At 41.2% G+C, this 19,797-nt stretch overlaps 1 protein-coding gene across 1 annotated transcript in view; it reads right to left on the bottom strand.

The window, feature by feature from the left end:
- Window positions 1–1,896: 1,896 nt before the first annotated feature.
- The window catches only part of clmna (calmin a), a 30,365-nt gene continuing 12,464 nt past the window's right edge, over window positions 1,897–19,797 (bottom strand). The window contains exons 2-13 of the mRNA XM_060880470.1: window positions 15,011–15,072; window positions 11,345–11,440; window positions 11,090–11,173; window positions 10,888–10,980; window positions 10,461–10,654; window positions 10,173–10,366; window positions 9,963–10,045; window positions 7,797–9,770; window positions 6,636–6,949; window positions 6,214–6,307; window positions 5,093–5,151; window positions 1,897–3,879 (exon numbers count right to left, since the gene is read on the bottom strand). Of these exons, the coding sequence (XP_060736453.1) occupies window positions 3,699–3,879; window positions 5,093–5,151; window positions 6,214–6,307; window positions 6,636–6,949; window positions 7,797–9,770; window positions 9,963–10,045; window positions 10,173–10,366; window positions 10,461–10,654; window positions 10,888–10,980; window positions 11,090–11,173; window positions 11,345–11,440; window positions 15,011–15,072 (3,428 nt within the window). The 3' untranslated portion in view covers window positions 1,897–3,698. The remainder of the gene's footprint in view (window positions 3,880–5,092; window positions 5,152–6,213; window positions 6,308–6,635; window positions 6,950–7,796; window positions 9,771–9,962; window positions 10,046–10,172; window positions 10,367–10,460; window positions 10,655–10,887; window positions 10,981–11,089; window positions 11,174–11,344; window positions 11,441–15,010; window positions 15,073–19,797) is intronic.

Below are 19,797 nucleotides of genomic sequence, written 5' to 3'. Positions count from 1 at the left end.
TACGTTGATGAACAGCCGATGATAACTATGCTAAGCTATGCTAAGCTAAGCTAGCATGCTGAAATGTCATAGCGTTAGCCTGTGAAGCTAACTTGGTACAATTTTCTTTTATTTTATTTTATTAAACTCGTGCATGAAATAAAACGTTTAAATGATGGAGAATCTCACCGATGATGTGTATTCTATAGCATTAGTGCTGTTCAGTAAGTGAGTTACTCTTGTCCTTACTCCATTCCCTCCTCCTCCTGCTGCTGCTGCTACTGCTACTGCTAGTACAGTTACACGCGCACGCGCACTCACGCATGCGCACGCGCACTCACGCATGCACACGCCAGCGCGCGCACGCAAAGCAAACAGGAAACCTACAAACCGGACTCTTATTTATGTTATTTATGTTAATTTTTTTTACTCTATTGCTTCTGATATATTTTTATTAAATATTCTTATATATATATATATATATATATATATATATAACAACTACAGGAAAGTCCTCCAAGGATTTTACACTTTAAATGAAATGACTAAAAACTTTAGGTTTACCAGACAGACAGACAGAAAGACAGACAGACAGATAGACAGACAGTCAGTCAGATAGACAGACAGAAAGACAGACAGTCAGATAGACAGACAGGTAGACAGACAGATAGACAGTCAGACAGATAGACAGACAGAAAGACAGACAGTCAGAAAGACAGACAGTCAGTCAGATAGACAGACAGAAAGACAGACAGTCAGATAGACAGACAGGTAGACAGACAGTCAGATAGACAGACATTCAGATAAACAGACAGAAAGACAGACAGTCAGAAAGACAGACAGTCAGTCAGATAGACAGACAGAAAGACAGACAGTCAGATAGACAGACAGATAGACAGACATTCAGATAAACAGACAGAAAGACAGACAGTCAGAAAGACAGACAGTCAGTCAGATAGACAGACAGAAAGACAGACAGTCAGATAGACAGACAGGTAGACAGACAGTCAGATAGACAGACAGATAGACAGACATTCAGATAAACAGACAGAAAGACAGACAGTCAGAAAGACAGACAGAAAGACAGACAGTCAGTCAGATAGACAGACAGAAAGACAGACAGTCAGATAGACAGACAGGTAGACAGACAGTCAGATAGACAGACAGGTAGACAGACAGTCAGATAGACAGACATTCAGATAAACAGCCAGAAAGACAGACAGACAGTCAGTCAGATAGACAGACAGAAAGACAGACAGTCAGATAGACAGATAGACAGACAGACATTCAGATAAACAGACAGAAAGACAGACAGTCAGAAAGACAGACAGTCAGACAGACAGTCATTCAGATAGACAGACAGATAGACACGATTTCGTTCATTTAAAAATGGCTGAAGACCAAAAAGAATGTGCAGCTGCAGTTCATTCATTGGCCACTCGATGGTGGTGTTTACAACAAATTAACCTCATGTCACAAAACTACAGCTCCTTACGATGGAGATTCTTCTTCTTGGTTTGGGATTTTAACCACTATATATATATAAAACACTACAGAAAGGTTATTAGTCGGTTATTGAAGCCATTTATCCTGCTCCAGGTCTGTGCTTGGGTTTGATTCAGCTTCACTAGAACATTGATACATACATTCATTCATGTATCCTGATTTGGGTTGTGGATCCAAAGCCAAAAACAGGAAGGATGGGATGTCAGTTCATTATCCACCTTGGGCACACATTTACACCCATAACGCCAATCTAACATTGTTAATAAATCTTCTGGCATGTTTTTGGAAGGAACCCATAAGGAACCTACAGAAACACAGGTAGAATGTGAGAACCTCTACACAGAACCGGAGATCCTGGAGCTGTCAAGGTATTTATAGAGTACTTGTAAAGGAGAAAAACAACAACGACGATTGTTTTCAAGAGGCATGTTATTTATTTGCACAAGGATCTTCAATACAAAAGTGAAGTACGATTTACCAGATAGCTTTACAAAATCCGCAACCAAAAAAAATCCTCATGCAGAGATCATGGAAGCGGGCCTTATATGACTGCTAGAAGACGTTCAGTATTTCAACACACAGTGCTTTGCAAATGGTGTTCTGAGCTTTCATCAAAGTGTACAGACATACAGCATGAAGAAAAGGATCATCTCTAACTTATCTACACGTATAAAGGAGAAAAAAAATGACAAACACGACGTGTCAACAGGAAGAGAAAAAAGAAGCACTTAGAAATGGCTTTATATAATACCAGATACATACAAGACCTCACTAAAAAATAAACAAAACATCAGCAAAGGGTCCAACTGAGCAGTGTAGACATGATTTATATGCTGTGGAATAGACACGCAAATAGAGAACAACAGCTCGGTCGCTTTATAAATACTTTATAACTTCATTATTCAAAAAAAAAAAAGCGAAATCCATCTTTCTTCAGCCCCTGAACTCTAGCGTCAAAACTCAATCTTTGGCGCTCGGCGAAGCTTCACTTCAAAACTTGTGGTTTGTATACGTCGTGGATTTCGTACAAAGAAGAAAAAAAGTGCATTTGAATTGAAATTGATTTAGCCTGCTTTCGAGAGGACCATTCAGGATATTCTTTTTGTACATAAATAAAAATCCTCCCTCAGCATTTAGGCACGTGTCGATCGTAAAGATATTCTAATTACTGGTGTTAAGTACAATCTGAAAACCTGAAATCATACATGATATTTTCTTCTTGTTAGGTCATAAGAATCATTAATATCTTAAAAGAAAACTCCACCCTGAAGCTTGTTCACTGTTTATATTGAAATATTTGCCATTTTGTTTATCGCTATGACGTCACAAACGGACTTACATGAATAAATCTGACGCCGCTGACGTTTGCATTGTTGCTCGTAAAAATTCTAAATATTAATATGGACTTTGTTCAGGGTGGATTTGCCTTTAAAAAAACCAAAAGGTCTTGTTTTATGTAATTCTCCATAAAAATAGGACTTATTTATTTATTTATTTATTTATTACACCTTTTTAGCAAAATAAGACTAATCAATAAAATCATTACAGTTTGGAAATCTAATGAAATCACACCAAACGATCGGCAACAAAACATTAGAATGAATAAAAAAAAAAAAAAGAAACACAATAATCATGGCATTTTGTGAATAATAATTAGGGTCAAAATTAGTTTCCATTTGAAGATCTTAAAAAGGGCAAGACTTTATCTCTAGAGGAGAAAGAAAGAATACAGTCTGAACTCAGGTGTTGTGTCTCATAAATCCTTACTGGTGATGGCATTTTAGTTAGCTTAAACTAAAAAAAAAAAGTAAGTAAGTAAATTAAAAAAAAAAAAAATAGTGCACAATCAAGATGTCAAACAGCATAAGCATCACCATACCAAGGCCGAAACTGCAAACAATTATTATTTATTATCCATAATATTAATCTTCTTGTTAAAGTATAGACTTGTTAAAGCATTCGTGTCCAGAAGATGCAGTGTATAGGCTAAAGGACTGCTGTAAACCCGGCAACCTGTTGGCCGATGCCAAAAAAAACCCCTCATCAGTAAACGCACCCTTCGATAAGTCCACGTGTGCACACAAGGATTTATGTATAGATATGGCAACGTGCTGTCAGTTCTCCCAGGACGTCCATTCACGGTATGCGAGCTGTGGAAGAAAGCGAGCAGAATCCTGTGTGAATGAATCCTGCTCTAGTTCAACTCGTCCGTTTCATTCATCCAGGTTGAGCAGGAAGCGGGAAATTGTCCGTAGGTCCATGTGAGGCAGGACGAACAGGCAGTAGAGAAGGAGCCACATGAGCAGCAGGAAGTCAACTTCAGAGAACTCTGGTCGATTTGCACGCTGTGGAGTCCGTGCAGGACTGCACACCTTCTTATTACACATCACACACCTGCAAATTCACATACGACAACCATTACACACTTTAACACACAAAAGTTGTGACTGTGAAGGAGGTGTGGTCTCAGTGCTCATTGGTGTGGACATTGTACATGACTCTCAGTGGAGGTGTGGCTTGTGCCTCTGCCAGTCTTCTTAGTTAAGGGGGCGTGGCCTCTTTTCTTGTAAGTCTCAGTTAAGGAGGTGTGGCCTCTCTGTATGTCAGTCATTGTGATGTAGGCATGGCTTCTGTAAGTCAGTCACAATGAAGGGGGTGTGGCTTCTCTATGTTGGATTTAGTGAAGGAGGCGTGACCTCTCTGTATGTCAGTCACGGTGATGTAGGCATAGCTTCTGTAAGTCAGTCACAATGAAGGGGGTGTGGCTTCTCTGTATGTTGGATTTAGTGAAGGAGGCGTGGCCTCTCTGTATGTCAGTCACGGTGATGTAGGCATGGCTTCTGTAAGTCAGTCACAATGAAGGGGGTGTGGCTTCTCTGCATGTTGGATTTAGTGAAGGAGGCGTGGCCTCTCTGTATGTCAGTCACGGTGATCTAGGCATGGCTTCTGTAAGTGAGTCACAATGAAGGGGGTGTGGCTTCTCTGTATGTTGGATTTAGTGAAGGAGGCGTGGCCTCTGTATGTCAGTCACGGTGATGCATGGCTTCTGTAAGTCAGTCACAATGAAGGGGGTGTGGCTTCTCTGCATGTTGGATTTAGTGAAGGAGGCGTGGCCTCTCTGTATGTCAGTCACAGTGAATAAAGGGTGGCTCAGTCACAGTGAAGGGGGTGTGGCCTCTGTGCTCATGTGGCTCAATGAGGTGGTGTGGTGTGGCTTCAAGTCAATAAATCAATAAGAAACTCACTTAAAAACCTTTCCTTTTATTATTATCTACATTATTACACTTAAGAAATTCGAGAAAGCTCTAAAAGGAGTATGAGGTATTATCTCTTTCACACCCATCAAGCTCATATTGGCAGAAAAACATGCCAATGTAATGCAATGATCACAGTGTAATTGGTGAGACTCCTATAACAGGAACAGACTTGTTCACACAGGCGAGCTCAGAGAAACGCCTCGAGCTCCACTCAGCTGTATGAAACAACTGCTCAGTACGGGAACTATTTTGCATGGATTTTGACTATGCTTGGTGAAGTAAGGGTAGGGCATTCAGATTTCTGCATACACCAAACGAGAAAGGAGAAACACACGGTGTAAGTTGCGTACCTTTCGGCTGCATGATTCATCGTGATGGCAGCAGGAGCTTCTCCATTTTCTCTGGGATTCTGAAAGATTTAATAAAACTTTAAAACATCAGGGAAGCATAGAGACGTATTCAAGGACGAATAAATCTTCTTGTTTTTGAAAGTTAATTATAAAATGCATCGTTATTTTTATTCAAGAGATTTAGTGAAGAGAACGTCATGAGTTTAAAAAAAAAGCCCAGGAATTTTTGAAATGCTTTTACATACATCTAGTTGAATCGAACCCTGGTGTGTTTCCTATCTCCGTGTGGTTTTTTAAGCAACGAGAACACACAGACTCGGGTGTCGGCCGAAACAACCGGACCGAAAAGCGCCTGAGCGACTGGGACGCAGTCCACTTCTACTTAAACTCAACTGCAGTCTAAATTCGAGTTGACTCCGAATCAAATCAGGAAGTAAACCAAACATAGCTTCTAGATATGAGCCAAAGGACAGAGCTGTAGAACTACTGTTTAAGATCAGAAAAAAGTAAACATTAATTCTGAACACATAAATGCTATAAATTACTTATAAACTGTGTTTATGGATTGCGTTGTATAGTCGAGTTGATTCAGAGTTGAATGCTTTCTTACTGCATCCAAACCATGCTAGAGTTTATTTGGAAGTAGACTGAGACCATCTTGGCACACACCAAAGTGCGAGCGCATAACCACACAGAAGGGACACACACCGATAGATGAGAAAACAAGTAAAAGCACCCATAAAGAGCTCCTTTTGGACTTCTAAAAAGCACTCAAACTTGGAATCGGATTCGATTTCCGTTTTAAGCTGCCATTTTAGCAGGTCTTTAGAAATAACTATAATGTTACAGGAATAAAATGACTGACTGTAGTTTATATTCAACTCTCATTCTCTCTGCAGATTTGGGCGAAGACGTGTCATGTGACTTGTGTCACGCATTCAGGAGAGCTGTGTGTGTCGAACATGAGTACAGCGATCATTGGTAGGAGTTTTAAAAAAGAATCCCGTTCTTGCGATTTCACCCATCGAAGTAGTTTTCCGCAAATAAAAAGCACAAAATAAAAAAAATGTTAAATCCTGGAGACCGAGACTGTATATTTCTTGACGTATTACAGTGCAAACCTCTACTTCTTTCACGTCCGCCACTTCTGGTACTTTCAATACTGCCAGTGGCTGGTTTTCATCTTCAGGGCTTCGCTGACTGTCAGCTTCTTTCCTGTTGGAACGATACAAAAAATAAATTAAAAAAAATCACACCTTTCCCCATGAGAGAGTTGCTTAAAGTTTAAGTTTAATGGAACAAAAGGTCCATTTTCACAGTGTATCAGAGCTGACAGACAAAGCAATCAGACTTTTGGGTTGTTTAACTAAAAAGGAAATCTTCAGGCTTAACTGAATTTTAGGACCAAACATGATTAAGTACATTTAAGGTCATTTGGAGCTCTGCAGGGCATTTATGTGAGGTTACGTCCTGCGGAGGAAGAAGGAAGGGGGGAAAGCATTTTTCTCACTACGCTTTGATGGCTCTAATAATAGCACAGTACCTCAGTGTGTCCGTGTTTTCTCTGGCAGAGTCTCTGTTCTGGCGTTCCTCTCTGTTCTGGCGTTCCTCTCCGTTCTGGCGTTCCTCTCCGTTCTGGCGTTCCTCTCCGTTCTGGCGTTCCTCTCCGTTCTGGCGTTCCTCCCTGATCTCCCGTTCCTCCCTGATCTCCCGTTCCTCCCTGATCTCCCGTTCCTCCCGGTTCCTACGCTCGAGTTCTGCATCCAGGTCCGTCTCCACCAGGCCCCATTCTCCTGGGTGTGAAACCCAAAGTCCGAACGGACTCTGTCCCGGAGACTCTACAACCCCATAATCAACCTGCATGGAGTTCAAACCCACAGATAATTATTACAACCATATATATACACAAAAGACAGAGTACATCAGGAAGACAAGGCTCGTCTGATTAGTAACCCAAATCTCAATTCCCAGTAGGGTTTAAAAAGTCAAAGTTCGCTACCAAGAGCTGTTCAGATTTTATGAAAACAGATCTGAAAAAATTACTCCAAAAAGATATTAAATTCCAAATCAGATAAAAGCTGTTTTTTTAGTCGCATTAATAGAACGTATTCTATTTGTCGCCCTGTAAAATGTTACCCAGAAAAAACTGCAATGTTTGTTACCTTAGAAACAATAACAATACTATCAGAACTGACCAATCAGTTGCTAGCAAATCTCATAGCCACAAATGTTCAGCTAGGAAAAAAGTAGAATTTTTGTTTCGAATCTTTCTTGGTATTGGACTTTTTTTGGATTTTAAACCCTACTATACTTCATCGATATTTCAAATCACTCTGATTTGAAACCACCCAAAATGCAAAAGACCTGATCCATTTACTGAAGAAATAAAAAAGTTCTTGCTAGAATCTCCTCAGCTCAGCTATTTAGTGATTAATCAGTGTGTGTATATGTGTGTGTTAGAAAATTGCAAGCCATGCAGTGAAAGTGATATAATTTCCTCCAGGCTCAGAAAACGTCAAACATCCTCCTAGGTCCAGAGATACTACTGTACGCGAGTAGCTTAAAACGAAACGAACCATAATCCATCGAAGTTACAGCCTTCCATAAACATGAGATAAGGTCATTATCTACTATTATTTCCTGATAATCCAGTGTGTATTCAAAACATCCTCATTATATGACCCTAATTACGTACGGTAATCACCTTTTCCTGCGCACGGTCAGAGTCAGTAAGCGCAGGTTGCGAGGGCGCAGGCTGCAGAGGAGTCACGCTGAGCGACAGCCTCAGCTCCGCACGGTACCTCTCCGACCGCTCCGCATCCATAATCTTGGACTCTTCGCAAACGGCCTGCTCATCGTTCTCGTCATGACGTGTCTGGTCTACTGTGCAGGGTGTCAGTGGGCTGAAAGATTGCTCATCTTCTTCACAGGATGGAGCACCAGGATTTGGCTCGTGCAAGTCCTCAGGTTGGGGGATGTCAGATACAAGGGCATTACTCGAAGAGGTTGCAGATACTGATATATCTTTCAGACCGGATGAGGCATCGTCTTCTATCATGTTCTCCACTTTGTGCTCATCAATGGTCCTATTTTCAGGTATAACCTCAGTTTTAGGAAGACTTGAATTCAGCTCATCGTCCAGCTTGCTTTTAGTGACCATATCCTCTTGAACAACGCCAAAGTCACCCTGACATGTTTCTTCACCGACATAGATGTCTCCCATTTTCTTGGACTGCTTCAAAGAAGTGGATTCGGAGTTCTCTTCTTCAACCTCAGGAAAGTTTGTCTCCACCAGCCTGTCGGTCAGCTCTTGGCAGGATTCACGCAAATCTTTCATTGTTTGCTGTTCAGTTTTGCTTGAATCCTCTGTGCCAGACTTCTGTTCCTCTTTTTCTTGGATCTCTGCCTCAGTATCTGTTTCCCCAGGCTGGCTGCTGTGTGTTGGGATATGAGGAAGCTCAACCTCAGTAGTGATCTGATCTGCTTTATTATCTCCCTCTGGACTGTCCTGCTCTGGTTCTTGCACCTGATCTATTTCTACAGTTTTTTTGAAACTGTGATTTTCCTCTTCGGCACCGTCCTCCATCCTTCCACTTAACAAATCTGGCATCTGGAGCCCCACCAGTTCCTCATCAAGAGGTTCTTCACACAACTCTGTGCCAAGTTCTTCAAGGTCTTCTTCACTCCCTGAAATGGAAATCCTTTCGTACTGAACGACAGGCCACTCCAGGTCATCTTCAAACACATTTGTTTGATCTGATTCCATACGGAGCTTCTGTACAGGTTCGGTGCTGAAAGACTCAAGACTTTCTTTGTGATTTTCAGCTAGGTTTTCTGGTTCATTTTCAACAACAGCAATGGGTTTATTAGAGTCAGGGTTCAGCAAACGCTCTGTGACATCATCTGGGTGAGTGGTGGAGATATCCTTCTGATCCGGGTAGTATCCAGAGTCCCAATCCCCATAAGAAGGATCAGAAGATGTGGGTTTATCTGGATCGGTCTCGAGACAGGGTTCCTTGGCATGTGAGATTTTAATAATATCCTCATTGGGGACGTCACTGGCAGTTTCGTTCTCCTTAAGAGCTAAAATGTACCTATAAGCATCCTCCTCCTCAGACAGCAATGTGGTTCTAGCCTCTAAGCTGAGCGAGAAGTTTCCCTCATCAATGAACAACTCTGAATCTACCTGATCTTGAAGGCCTCTCTCTGATTCAAGTGGAGAACCGAGTGAGGTCAGATCTCCTGCTGAGGTCGAATCTCTCAGAGAGTCATTGCTGCACGACTGTGGGAGCTCACTAGGCGTCTCAGCCCACGATTCTGGAAAATCCATAGCCGAGTCGTTGAGAGACGGCTGAGGGGAGCTCAAGGGAGAGGACGCGTCCTTGTTCAGGACCAAGGAGTGACTAAGGGGCCGGTTTTCTGTAGTGCTTGGACTTGAACCTACTGAGGAGTCCTCACTGTCCCATGGCCGGTCCTCTACTGTTTGGAGTGGGACAGGAGAACGTTTTTGTTCTTGACCTTTAACCACTGAGGAGATAAAGATCTTAGGTGGAGGCTGAACCCAGTCCTTCTTCACTACACTCGGCTTTTCTCTCTTCCTCTGAACTCCATTCTTAACCGGAGGCTCGGTCATCCGCGCACTGACCTTATTCCTCTCCAGGATATTCGAAGGTTCGTCCTTCATGAAACAGCAATCGGATAGCACAAAATCACAAAATCTTAAACGCATTGCATGACAAATAAATCAGCACATTTTAAACATCTTACACACATCTTACACACGTTACATGTTCACATCTTAAACTCATAATCATAACAAATAATAACTTATTAATAATCTGATAGATGGCATTCACAAGCTGTTTGTTACCTCCTCGATTCCTGGAAAGTGCTCCAGAAACTGTGACACGTAGGTCATTATGGACTGTTCGTCAGGACGGTTCAGGGTTATGTCTAAAGAAATAGGTTACATTTTACTACACAGTTCATTGCTGACCCAATTTTTTTTTACTGTCGCTTTCCAATGGAAGCATTGCATAAGTGATAAATCAAAAAAAATAACACCAAATCATTTAGCTACCTTCAGGCTCCAAAAGTCGTGGGATTCCCAGGCTATAATGTGCAGTCCTGAAGGCCTCTTCGATATTTTCTCTGGGCGATCTGAGCAGGGCTCTCCTCATGTCCACCAGACTTGGGTCAATGGATTTGATGACTGCAAGAAAAGCCAGACCACTTGTCCAGCTCTTGCCAAAATCCTGGACCGCCACACCATATCTATAACAAACAGGATGATAAGTAATAAGCTTTGGAATAATCATAGCTCATGACTGTTCCTCAGAAAGGCCTTGTTACACTCAGGAACACGTACTTCCTGGTACGTCTCTGGACCCATTGCAAGAGAGTCTTTATGGCTTTTCCATGATCCCTGGCAACGATGGAAGGTTTCTTCTCGTCTGACGGTGTGCTGGACAGTGACATGTCCGAGTCGGAGCTGGTTGGGATGGAAGACAGGCTGGAAGTAGATGGGAATTGGTTTCTTATGTTTCCCGTAAGCTCTTTTATCTGGGGGAAAGACAAACATATTTCAAACAGTGAGTATAATGTACCCCAAGCATAGCTAAAATGAATCAAATTACCGAAACTAAACTAAATTAAAGCATAAGAACAAGAACAAACTTGTGCCATTATCATTTTTATTATAAGAAGTTTATTTCTTTTCACTTCTATACTGCACAAACACCATCTGTCGTTCAGTGCCAGAAGAGTAAAGAGAAACAAGCTCATGATGGCCGTACCTGGAAAAAGAGGATGATATTCCAGATAAGCCCGAGCACAATGGACGAATTGCCATCAGCGATGTCAGCAGCATCAATGCTGACCAGCTTTACCTGGAACAGATAAGTGACTCATCAGATGTAATCGTGTCAACTGGGTGTTTTGAACAACACGCTTTTGGAATGCTGCATTTTTCCTGAGCTTATGTGACTCGATACTTACATTTCTTTCCTCCAGAAATGACAATACCCTGGCTATGTTATTAAGCCTGAAAATGCGATGTGCGGATGGTCTGAATTCATGGAGCTAAAAAAAACAAAAAAACAAATAACAGTTAAACATATTTTCAGAAAAGAAGTGTGCATTTATCGATAGACGCTAATGGTCTATTTTAATTAACCATTTAGGAATGTAGGAAGTACTTGTCGAGGACTTGGAAGAGGTATTTAATTATGTTTTATTCAGAAAGATTCTCACCAGCCTGCATCCTGACAGCTCCTCAAGCAAGGCCATGAGAACTCGCCCATCTCGGATGTCACGGAAAAGATCGTGCACCATCAGCGGAGGATTACACTACAGGAAGTATAGATGAAATATTTTTCAGTATCAGTGAATGGGCTAATTTTTTGGTTAAAAGAGTACGAGTTAGAATAGCTACAATACACCATTTCACAAGAAAACAATAAAAACACAGATTATAGTGCATTTTGTTCTCCGCAAACAAGATAATTTGTTTGTATAGTTATTTGATGGCAAGAAAAATCAGCCTTTCTTTATTATTTCTTAATTACACCATAGCAAAAGCAATCTACAGAATGTAGTGATGTTTTAAAGGTCCAGGCACTTCCCCGTTCTTCCCCAAAACAAATCATGTTAATGACCTCTGAGATCCATCATAAAGACCTGCTGAACCGGTAGTTCTCCCTGACTTCAGGCAGGCAAGCAAGAAGAGTCAATACAATGTGCAGGATTAATACACCTACAAAATACCTACTTATCAGATTCCCTCACACAAACCAAGCAGTAAACTCTGCGTAAACATTTCACATTTTGCATAAAACTCAGTGCTGTGAACTTTTACTTGACAGTTTATCTGATAAACCAGAAATAAATATATACAGTTATGGGAGAAGGAACTATGCCTGCCTTCGATTCTGGTTTTTGATTAATCAGGACCTAAAAAAAAAAAAATAAAAATCAATTGTTCTGGTCATCGCTAATTCTAAAAACCAACAATAATGAAACAATAGTTTTCAATTTGCTGTCATTTTTAATAAGGCAAGTACATTCTATAATTCAACATGTAAAATCAACAACAATAACTTTTTGTAAGCTTTTATTTAGTATTTATTTTATTTAGTAAAATTATTTAGTAATAATTTTTAGTAAGCTTTTTTCCAGACAAGTTGCTGTGGATCAAGTGCCTATTCCAGAAATACTGGGCTGCGAAGCATGAGTACACCTTGAATAGGACAAGGCATTCATTAAATTCCAGGGGTTTCATTACCACGACGTAAAGTGGGCGTGTTTACTACGCGTTTACTACTGCGTGCATACTACGAAGGACGAAACAGTCATATAGGTAGATTTATTTTAGAAAACAAACAACCAAAAACTACGGTTATTGTTAGGGTTAGGGTTAGATTATCAAATAGGCCACGCCTACCCGATGACGCAATATCTGTTACGCTGTTCTGAAATCCCTGGAAATAAGTGCCTGCCAATAGGACAACGGTTCATTGCAAGGTACAAGCTAAAGCCATTTTATAATTGTGGCACCCCCTAGTGCCCTCCACCCATAATTCAGAGAAGAACTTTCCAGAATTTTAGGCAGTGAGACAAAATAATGAAGACAAATGTGTGATTGTTAATTAGTGGGTCGTCAGCCTGTTCAGACGCCAAGCTCCGGGTCACACAATAGAGTCTCATTGTGCCGCAAGACAAAGGACTCATCACTCGACACTTTCAGTCAGCGCGAAACATGCCGTGAATGGCAGCCTTCTCATCACCAAGCTGCCTGAAACACTAGAAGCCCAATAGCTGATGGACAGAGAGGACAAAGGGACTGGGTTTTAAAGAGAAGTTACACGGTAACCCCTGGTGAGTAAAGTGTAATGCAAATGTGTGAAGAAGAATGAAAGAGAAAGTGATGTAGACATTGACATTGGGGAGGAAAAACCCTAAAAGCCAAAAGAGGATCAATCAAAATCTAACAAGAGGAAGAGAGTTAAAATAAAGATGTAACTTTCACTAATCACCTAATACACCTAATACATCATTAATGCCTATTCTAATTTGTTCATTTATAATTAATGGCAAAGGAAAAGACACTTGCACTTCCTGTTATTGCGTGTCACTGCAGTAGATGTGTGGCTCATACATTAGGAGTAAAATGACCTACATCTCCATTACATGTCCTGATTTAAAGTCCCTGAGGCAAAAAAAGGTCAAGTTTAAGTTTTAAATTTAAACACAAACTTTATCATGATCTCAATACTAGCCCTCTTTTATTTTCTCCTTCATGCACTGCTCACTGAAATAAGCTAGAAAATGGATTAAATACAGCTAGTCAGCTAGCTAAGCACAGCACAAGTGCTAGTCAGCTAGCTAAGCACAGCACAGCACAAGTGCTAGTCAGCTAGCTAAGCACAGCACAAGTGCTAGTCAGCTAGCTAAGCACAGCACAGCACAAGTGCTAGTCAGCTAGCTAAGCACAGCACAAGTGCTAGTCAGCTAGCTAAGCACAGCACAGCACAGCACAAGTGCTAGTCAGCTAGCTAAGCACAGCACAGCACAAGTGCTAGTCAGCTAGCTAAGCACAGCACAGCACAAGTGCTGGTCAGCTAGCTAAGCACAGCACAGCACAAGTCAGCTAGTCAGCTAGCTAAGCACAGCACAGCACAGCACAAGTGCTAGTCAGCTAGCTAAGCACAGCACAGCACAAGTGCTAGTCAGCTAGCTAAGCACAGCACAGCACAGCACAAGTGCTAGTCAGCTAGCTAAGCACAGCACAGCACAGCACAAGTGCTAGTCAGCTAGCTAAGCACAGCACAGCACAAGTGCTAGTCAGCTAGCTAAGCACAGCACAGCACAGCACAAGTGCTAGTCAGCTAGCTAAGCACAGCACAAGTGCTAGTCAGCTAGCTAAGCACAGCACAGCCCAAGTGCTAGTCAGCTAGCTAAGCACAGCACAGCACAGCCCAAGTGCTAGTCAGCTAGCTAAGCACAGCACAGCACAGCCCAAGTGCTAGTCAGCTAGCTAAGCACAGCACAGGTGCTATTCAGCTAGCTAAGCACAGCACAGCCCAAGTGCTAGTCAGCTAGCTAAGCACAGCACAGCCCAAGTGCTAGTCAGCTAGCTAAGCACAGCACAGGTGCTATTCAGCTAGCTAAGCACAGCACAGCCCAAGTGCTAGTCAGCTAGCTAAGCACAGCACAGGTGCTATTCAGCTAGCTAAGCACAGCACAGCCCAAGTGCTAGTCAGCTAGCTAAGCACAGCACAGGTGCTATTCAGCTAGCTAAGCACAGCACAGCACAGGTGCTATTCAGCTAGCTAAGCACAGCACAGGTGCTATTCAGCTAGCTAAGCACAGCACAGCCCAAGTGCTAGTCAGCTAGCTAAGCACAGCACAGCCCAAGTGCTAGTCAGCTAGCTAAGCACAGCACAGCCCAAGTGCTAGTCAGCTAGCTAAGCACAGCACAGCCCAAGTGCTAGTCAGCTAGCTAAGCACAGCACAGCCCAAGTGCTAGTCAGCTAGCTAAGCACAGCACAGGTGCTATTCAGCTAGCTAAGCACAGCACAGCCCAATTGCTAGTCAGCTAGCTAAGCACAGCACAGGTGCTATTCAGCTAGCTAAGCACAGCACAGCCCAAGTGCTAGTCAGCTAGCTAAGCACAGCACAGCACAGAACAAATGCTAGTCAGCTAACTAGCTAGCTTAGACAGTCATTACTTATTTGTTAGGAAACTCTGAGTTAAACAGGAGATAAACTAATTCAGGAGCCAGGTTTGCTAGCACGCTAACCACAACAGTTGTGGTGAAATGTGGTGATGTCATGTGAATGCATAATCAAATGTCACCTTCACAATGCATAAATCAGGATGAGTCAGGATATCTTGCTAACGAATAAACTCACACAAACCTTCTCGAGATGCAGATTCATCCATCTTGTGAAGGTCCGCTTCTGAACGACTTCTCTCTCAACTAAAAGGAAGAAAAAAAGCAAACAAAATAAAAAAGGTTTTCATGATGTCTAATCACACAAAGAACGAGAGAAAAGATCGGAAGAGCCAGATACTTTTATCAGGTGGTCATTAATCGCAGAGAACCTCAAGAAAACAGAAAGTAGTCATTATAACAGAATTCTGTACACTTAGCATATATGCTAGCAATTTTCAGTTTATTTTCAGCTCGGTTTGAATGCTAGGAATTGGCATACAAAGCTATAAGCGTTTAATTCAGACATGTAGCCTGTTATAGCAAGCAAATGGGAGCATGTCAGGCACCAAGGGCAAAGGTCATAACCTTGTGTATCGAGTCGATCTAAAATAAATTTGAAATTGAAACGTGACCGTAAAGGTCAGACAGTCCGGGTCACATTATACAGTCCACTTGGCACCGTTCTCTCCGCTGTCTTCTTAATAGACTGTGTGGATACTCCAGTTTTGTCCCCTTCTACTATAGAGGCTCCTCATTAGCATTCAGACCATGTAAATAAACAACAACAGGACACAGACCCCATCCTCGTGGGAGCGCCACTTCAGCCGGAGCTTTCTTTATTCATAATTCAGTTCCAGAAAATAACCCCAAAGAAGCTCCATTCAGCGAAATCAATAAACGTTGTGCAAATGACACTATGGAGTAACGACCGAGCGGACGATAGGGAAGGCCAAGCTAACAGTCATACACATGCTAAGTCACAAAACACACAACAGCACACATTCACCAGGCTGCACAGACTAATCTAACATACAAAATCACAAAAGCTCAAGGAAAAGTGAGGAACTAAAAACACAACGAGACAAACTGTTCAGATAATCAACAACAGAAGTGATGTGTAAAGATGCATAATGTTATTTTCCTCTTATACAACAGAAATATCTTATCTTTTTTTGATTAGTATATAAAGAATGACATGTAGTTTATAGTTTCGTTCAATATTGTAGCTATAAAAGGGTCATTTCTGCACCAGAAACTTTTGTGTCTAGAAACTAATAAGACAAAAAAATCGTCAAATATTACATTTTTTGTCGAAATAACAACACAAAAATCTATTTGAGGACAGAAATTTCTGGATGCGGCTTGTTCCATTATCGAGCCTTCAAGACTTTTGAAATACTTTGAAGCAGAAAATATAAAGAAAGCAGCTTTGTTGTTTAGGTAAAATACTGAATTAGAGAAATAAATTAAAAAAACTCATCAGTTTAAACACGATTAATGAAGTGATGACATGGTATGTTTATTAATAAGTGGATGAAAACAGAACGGTTGAAGATGACTTTACAGAAAAGTGTGAATTTATATATTAAGTTCAAATGGATGACGTAATCACTTATCGCCATTCAGTAGAGATGTTCTAGCAAGGAACTTTTTGGTTTGACCTTTTTCACGTGTTCCTTCAATACTTCTGTTGTGTGGCAACAAAAAAGCAGTAACAATATTCCAGCTTTCGCATCAAGCTAAAACCCACTCAGTTCATCACGGCTGCCTGAGGTCTGTGATGATTTGCAAGATTAGACTAACAAAACCTACAAACCCAGCACACACACACACACACACACACACACGTCATCGAAGGCTCAGCTCGGTATGCTGCTATTCCCTTGGCTTCTGCCATTTCGTATGGGCTTCTTTACCTCCGGGGGCAATTTGAATCAATGATTCAGAACGGTGATGTAAAGAAAACAGCAGGTTCGGGTTACACGAACACGTACTTAAAAATCTTAATCCGAAGCAAATGGTCCGATGCATAGAAAAATTAATGACAGGCTTTTTTGAGCTGCTGGGATTATCCAAAAGAGTCATGAAAAACGCAAATACTGAGCATTCAAATTGTTTTTGTGTGGGTGGGGGACTCCCATTTTACTGAAGCTGATACAAAACAACAAGGGAAATCTCACAGCAGGAGTCTCCAGTATCAGGAGTCCAAAGTACCAAAGAATTGTCATTTCTCAGCATGATTTTTATTTTTAATTAAAGGAAATTAAAGACATGAAAGAACAACACTACATGCAGTTCTTTAATAAATAAAAAAGTGTAACTGGTGTGTTATAAGAAAGAGCAACAAAACCTTTCAGGATGGAAAATGACCAACACTGGATTTGGCTCCACATCATACCACCCGTCTCTTGATTATTTTCCTTTAACGACAAACACCTAAACCTTTGATTCCTGTATGTATAATCATCCATATTGTACACCATCTCTGTAAAAAAATCCCTTAGAAGAAAAGAGCATCATTTCTCCTAAATGCTACTTCCTCAGAAAGGAAATACAGTATAATCTCCAAAATGACTCAAGGGTTCAACAAGTCCATATAAAATGTACTTCCATTTCAAGGAATTTAAGGTTATTTATTTTTTACTCGCATTAAAAGAGCCTGACCCTGAGCTAAAAATGATAAATGCCTTGTCCTTGTCCCCTCAATCACTGTAATGTCTTTATTTAAAAAGGTTAGAAATGATAGTTATAGTGCTGGGGCATGTGTTAGCATTTAAACATTTCAGTCCTAGCTTTGTGGACATGTGTGTCAGTGTTTTCACTGGCCCAAGGTTCACCTCTTTAAACGAAGGCTTTTCTGTAGACCCTTTAGGAACGAGGAAATTGTACACACACACACACACACACACACACACACACACACACACACACACACACACAGAGGGATGGTGCGGTTACTAAGAACGTGTATCAGTGAAACAGAAATGGAAGACTTGTTCCAGAAAGTTGATAAGATTCTTCTAAAGATGGAAAGAACATGGCACAAAGACGAATCGACGACTTGGTCTCCAGTTGGCCGTCCACCAAAAACTCTGTGGCTGAGAGGATTAGACAGATATTCAAACCAAAAGCCAAAGAAAACTCAGTGTGATGCTCCCACCACCATGTTTCACAGTGAAAACAATGATAAGCATCCTTGGTTTTCTGCCAAAGATGTCATTCTTTTCAAGAGACCAGGGAAACATTTTTGTCATGGGTCTCAACATCTTTTGAAAAACTCCAAAGGGATTTTGTGTGACTTGGCATTCTTCCACAAAGCCCAGATTTGCAGTGTTCAGGCAACGTATGTATAATCGTCGCTGTCGGGCGGAAACCTCGTATGTTCAAATTTTGTCAATTTCATATTTTTTCACATATCGATGCTATTGGTCAGTCCCCACGTCAATCTGTTATTTTTACAAGTTATTAACCAATCTAAAGTCTTGAAAATAGCTTGAGCGCAAATCTCATAACTCCATTGGACACTTCAACTGTCCACCTCTTCCTCACTCCGCGGGAGAGCTTCGCGGCATATTTCTCCTCAAGAAGAGTCACAACGAATCAACACGTCTTCTGAGGTAAATGTCTTCAAAACACTGGGCTCAAAGAAAAAAAATCCTGACCCCCGCTAGTTCTGGTGCTCGTCTGAGGACAGGAATTTAGCGCAAGACAATCCACTGCAACGCGGACTAAACCCTGTGCACTGCAGATAAGGTACAGCGTTTTTTTAATTTCCTGAAAAATAACGGTTTTGGAGATACGAGGATTCCGCCTGACAGCTACGATATCCTACTCTTGTATGAGCTGTAGATCTCTCCAGCTTTTTTAAAGTTCCCCTTGGTTTATTTTGTCATATTTTCTTTCAACAAGTAGTAAAAGCTTAGCGTTTCAAGGCTCTGGGAATCAATAGGTCAGGGTGTCAAGACACTTGATAAATCTGCCACTGTTGGGCACTTGAGCAAGACTCTTAGTCACTCCTCTCTTCTCCAAGGGCGCTGCATCGTAGCTCACCTGGCTCTCTGACCCCAGCTTCCTGTCCCCAAGCTTTGATATGCAAAGAAAATTTTAACACTATAGGATTTCATTTTGAGGCTAGGCAGCATGCACAAATTTTGGCACACACGTCAACCAAACCTTAACTGTTCCTTCCAGAACTTTGTTTGGACATGTTCTCCAAGACTATACGTTTTCCAAGTACAGGTGTATTTATCCTGAAATCGTTTGACACAAATGCTAAATACCGTACAGGTGGTACACTGAAATTACAGATCTAGTGGTACGCTAGTGCTTTAGAAAAAGTAACGGTAAGTTGCCGCTGGATTGAAAGGACACTTTATCCCTTCTTTAGGAAAGAGAAAAATCAACATTCCAAAATTACACACTCCAGCTGCAGAGTCTCAGCACAAAGCCAGCCGGGTGCATCGGAAGAGCCGAGTGGATGTTCCTGAGTGTTTAAAAGAGAACGAGGAAGATAAATGAAGTGCGTACAAAACATGCATCGGTGCGAATGCAAAAAGAAAGTCACAAAGATTCACAAAGACACAAAGCCACTTAATCATTTGCTCAAATATAGACACTCTTTATTGTCTAAGACCTTGCTTGCTACTGATATGAAATAAAAGTTCAATTTGACATGATGTTTATGAGGGAAAAAAATTGGTAAACAGTGATTACTCGTGCTGTCTTATCTAACGGACCATAGTCTCCTGTGAGTGGAATTTGTTTGCGGAAATACCAAGTTAAGACATGATTCCTTTTCATAAGCTGTGGGGAAAGAGTCTGGGGCAAAATCCAACATAAAAGAGGCATTCTGCTAATACATGGCTTTAGATGAGGGAACGGAGTCTCTCTTACACACTTAAAACCTGAAAATGAAATAATAATCTGTCAGAGATGAAACAGCTCAATGAATCTATCACTTAACACAAATGATAGTGCAGCAGTAACAGC

The sequence above is a fragment of the Tachysurus vachellii genome, chromosome 10 (assembly GCF_030014155.1).
Source record: "Tachysurus vachellii isolate PV-2020 chromosome 10, HZAU_Pvac_v1, whole genome shotgun sequence".
Lineage (NCBI taxonomy): Eukaryota > Metazoa > Chordata > Actinopteri > Siluriformes > Bagridae > Tachysurus > Tachysurus vachellii.
This window is presented reverse-complemented; position numbering and strand designations above follow the sequence as displayed.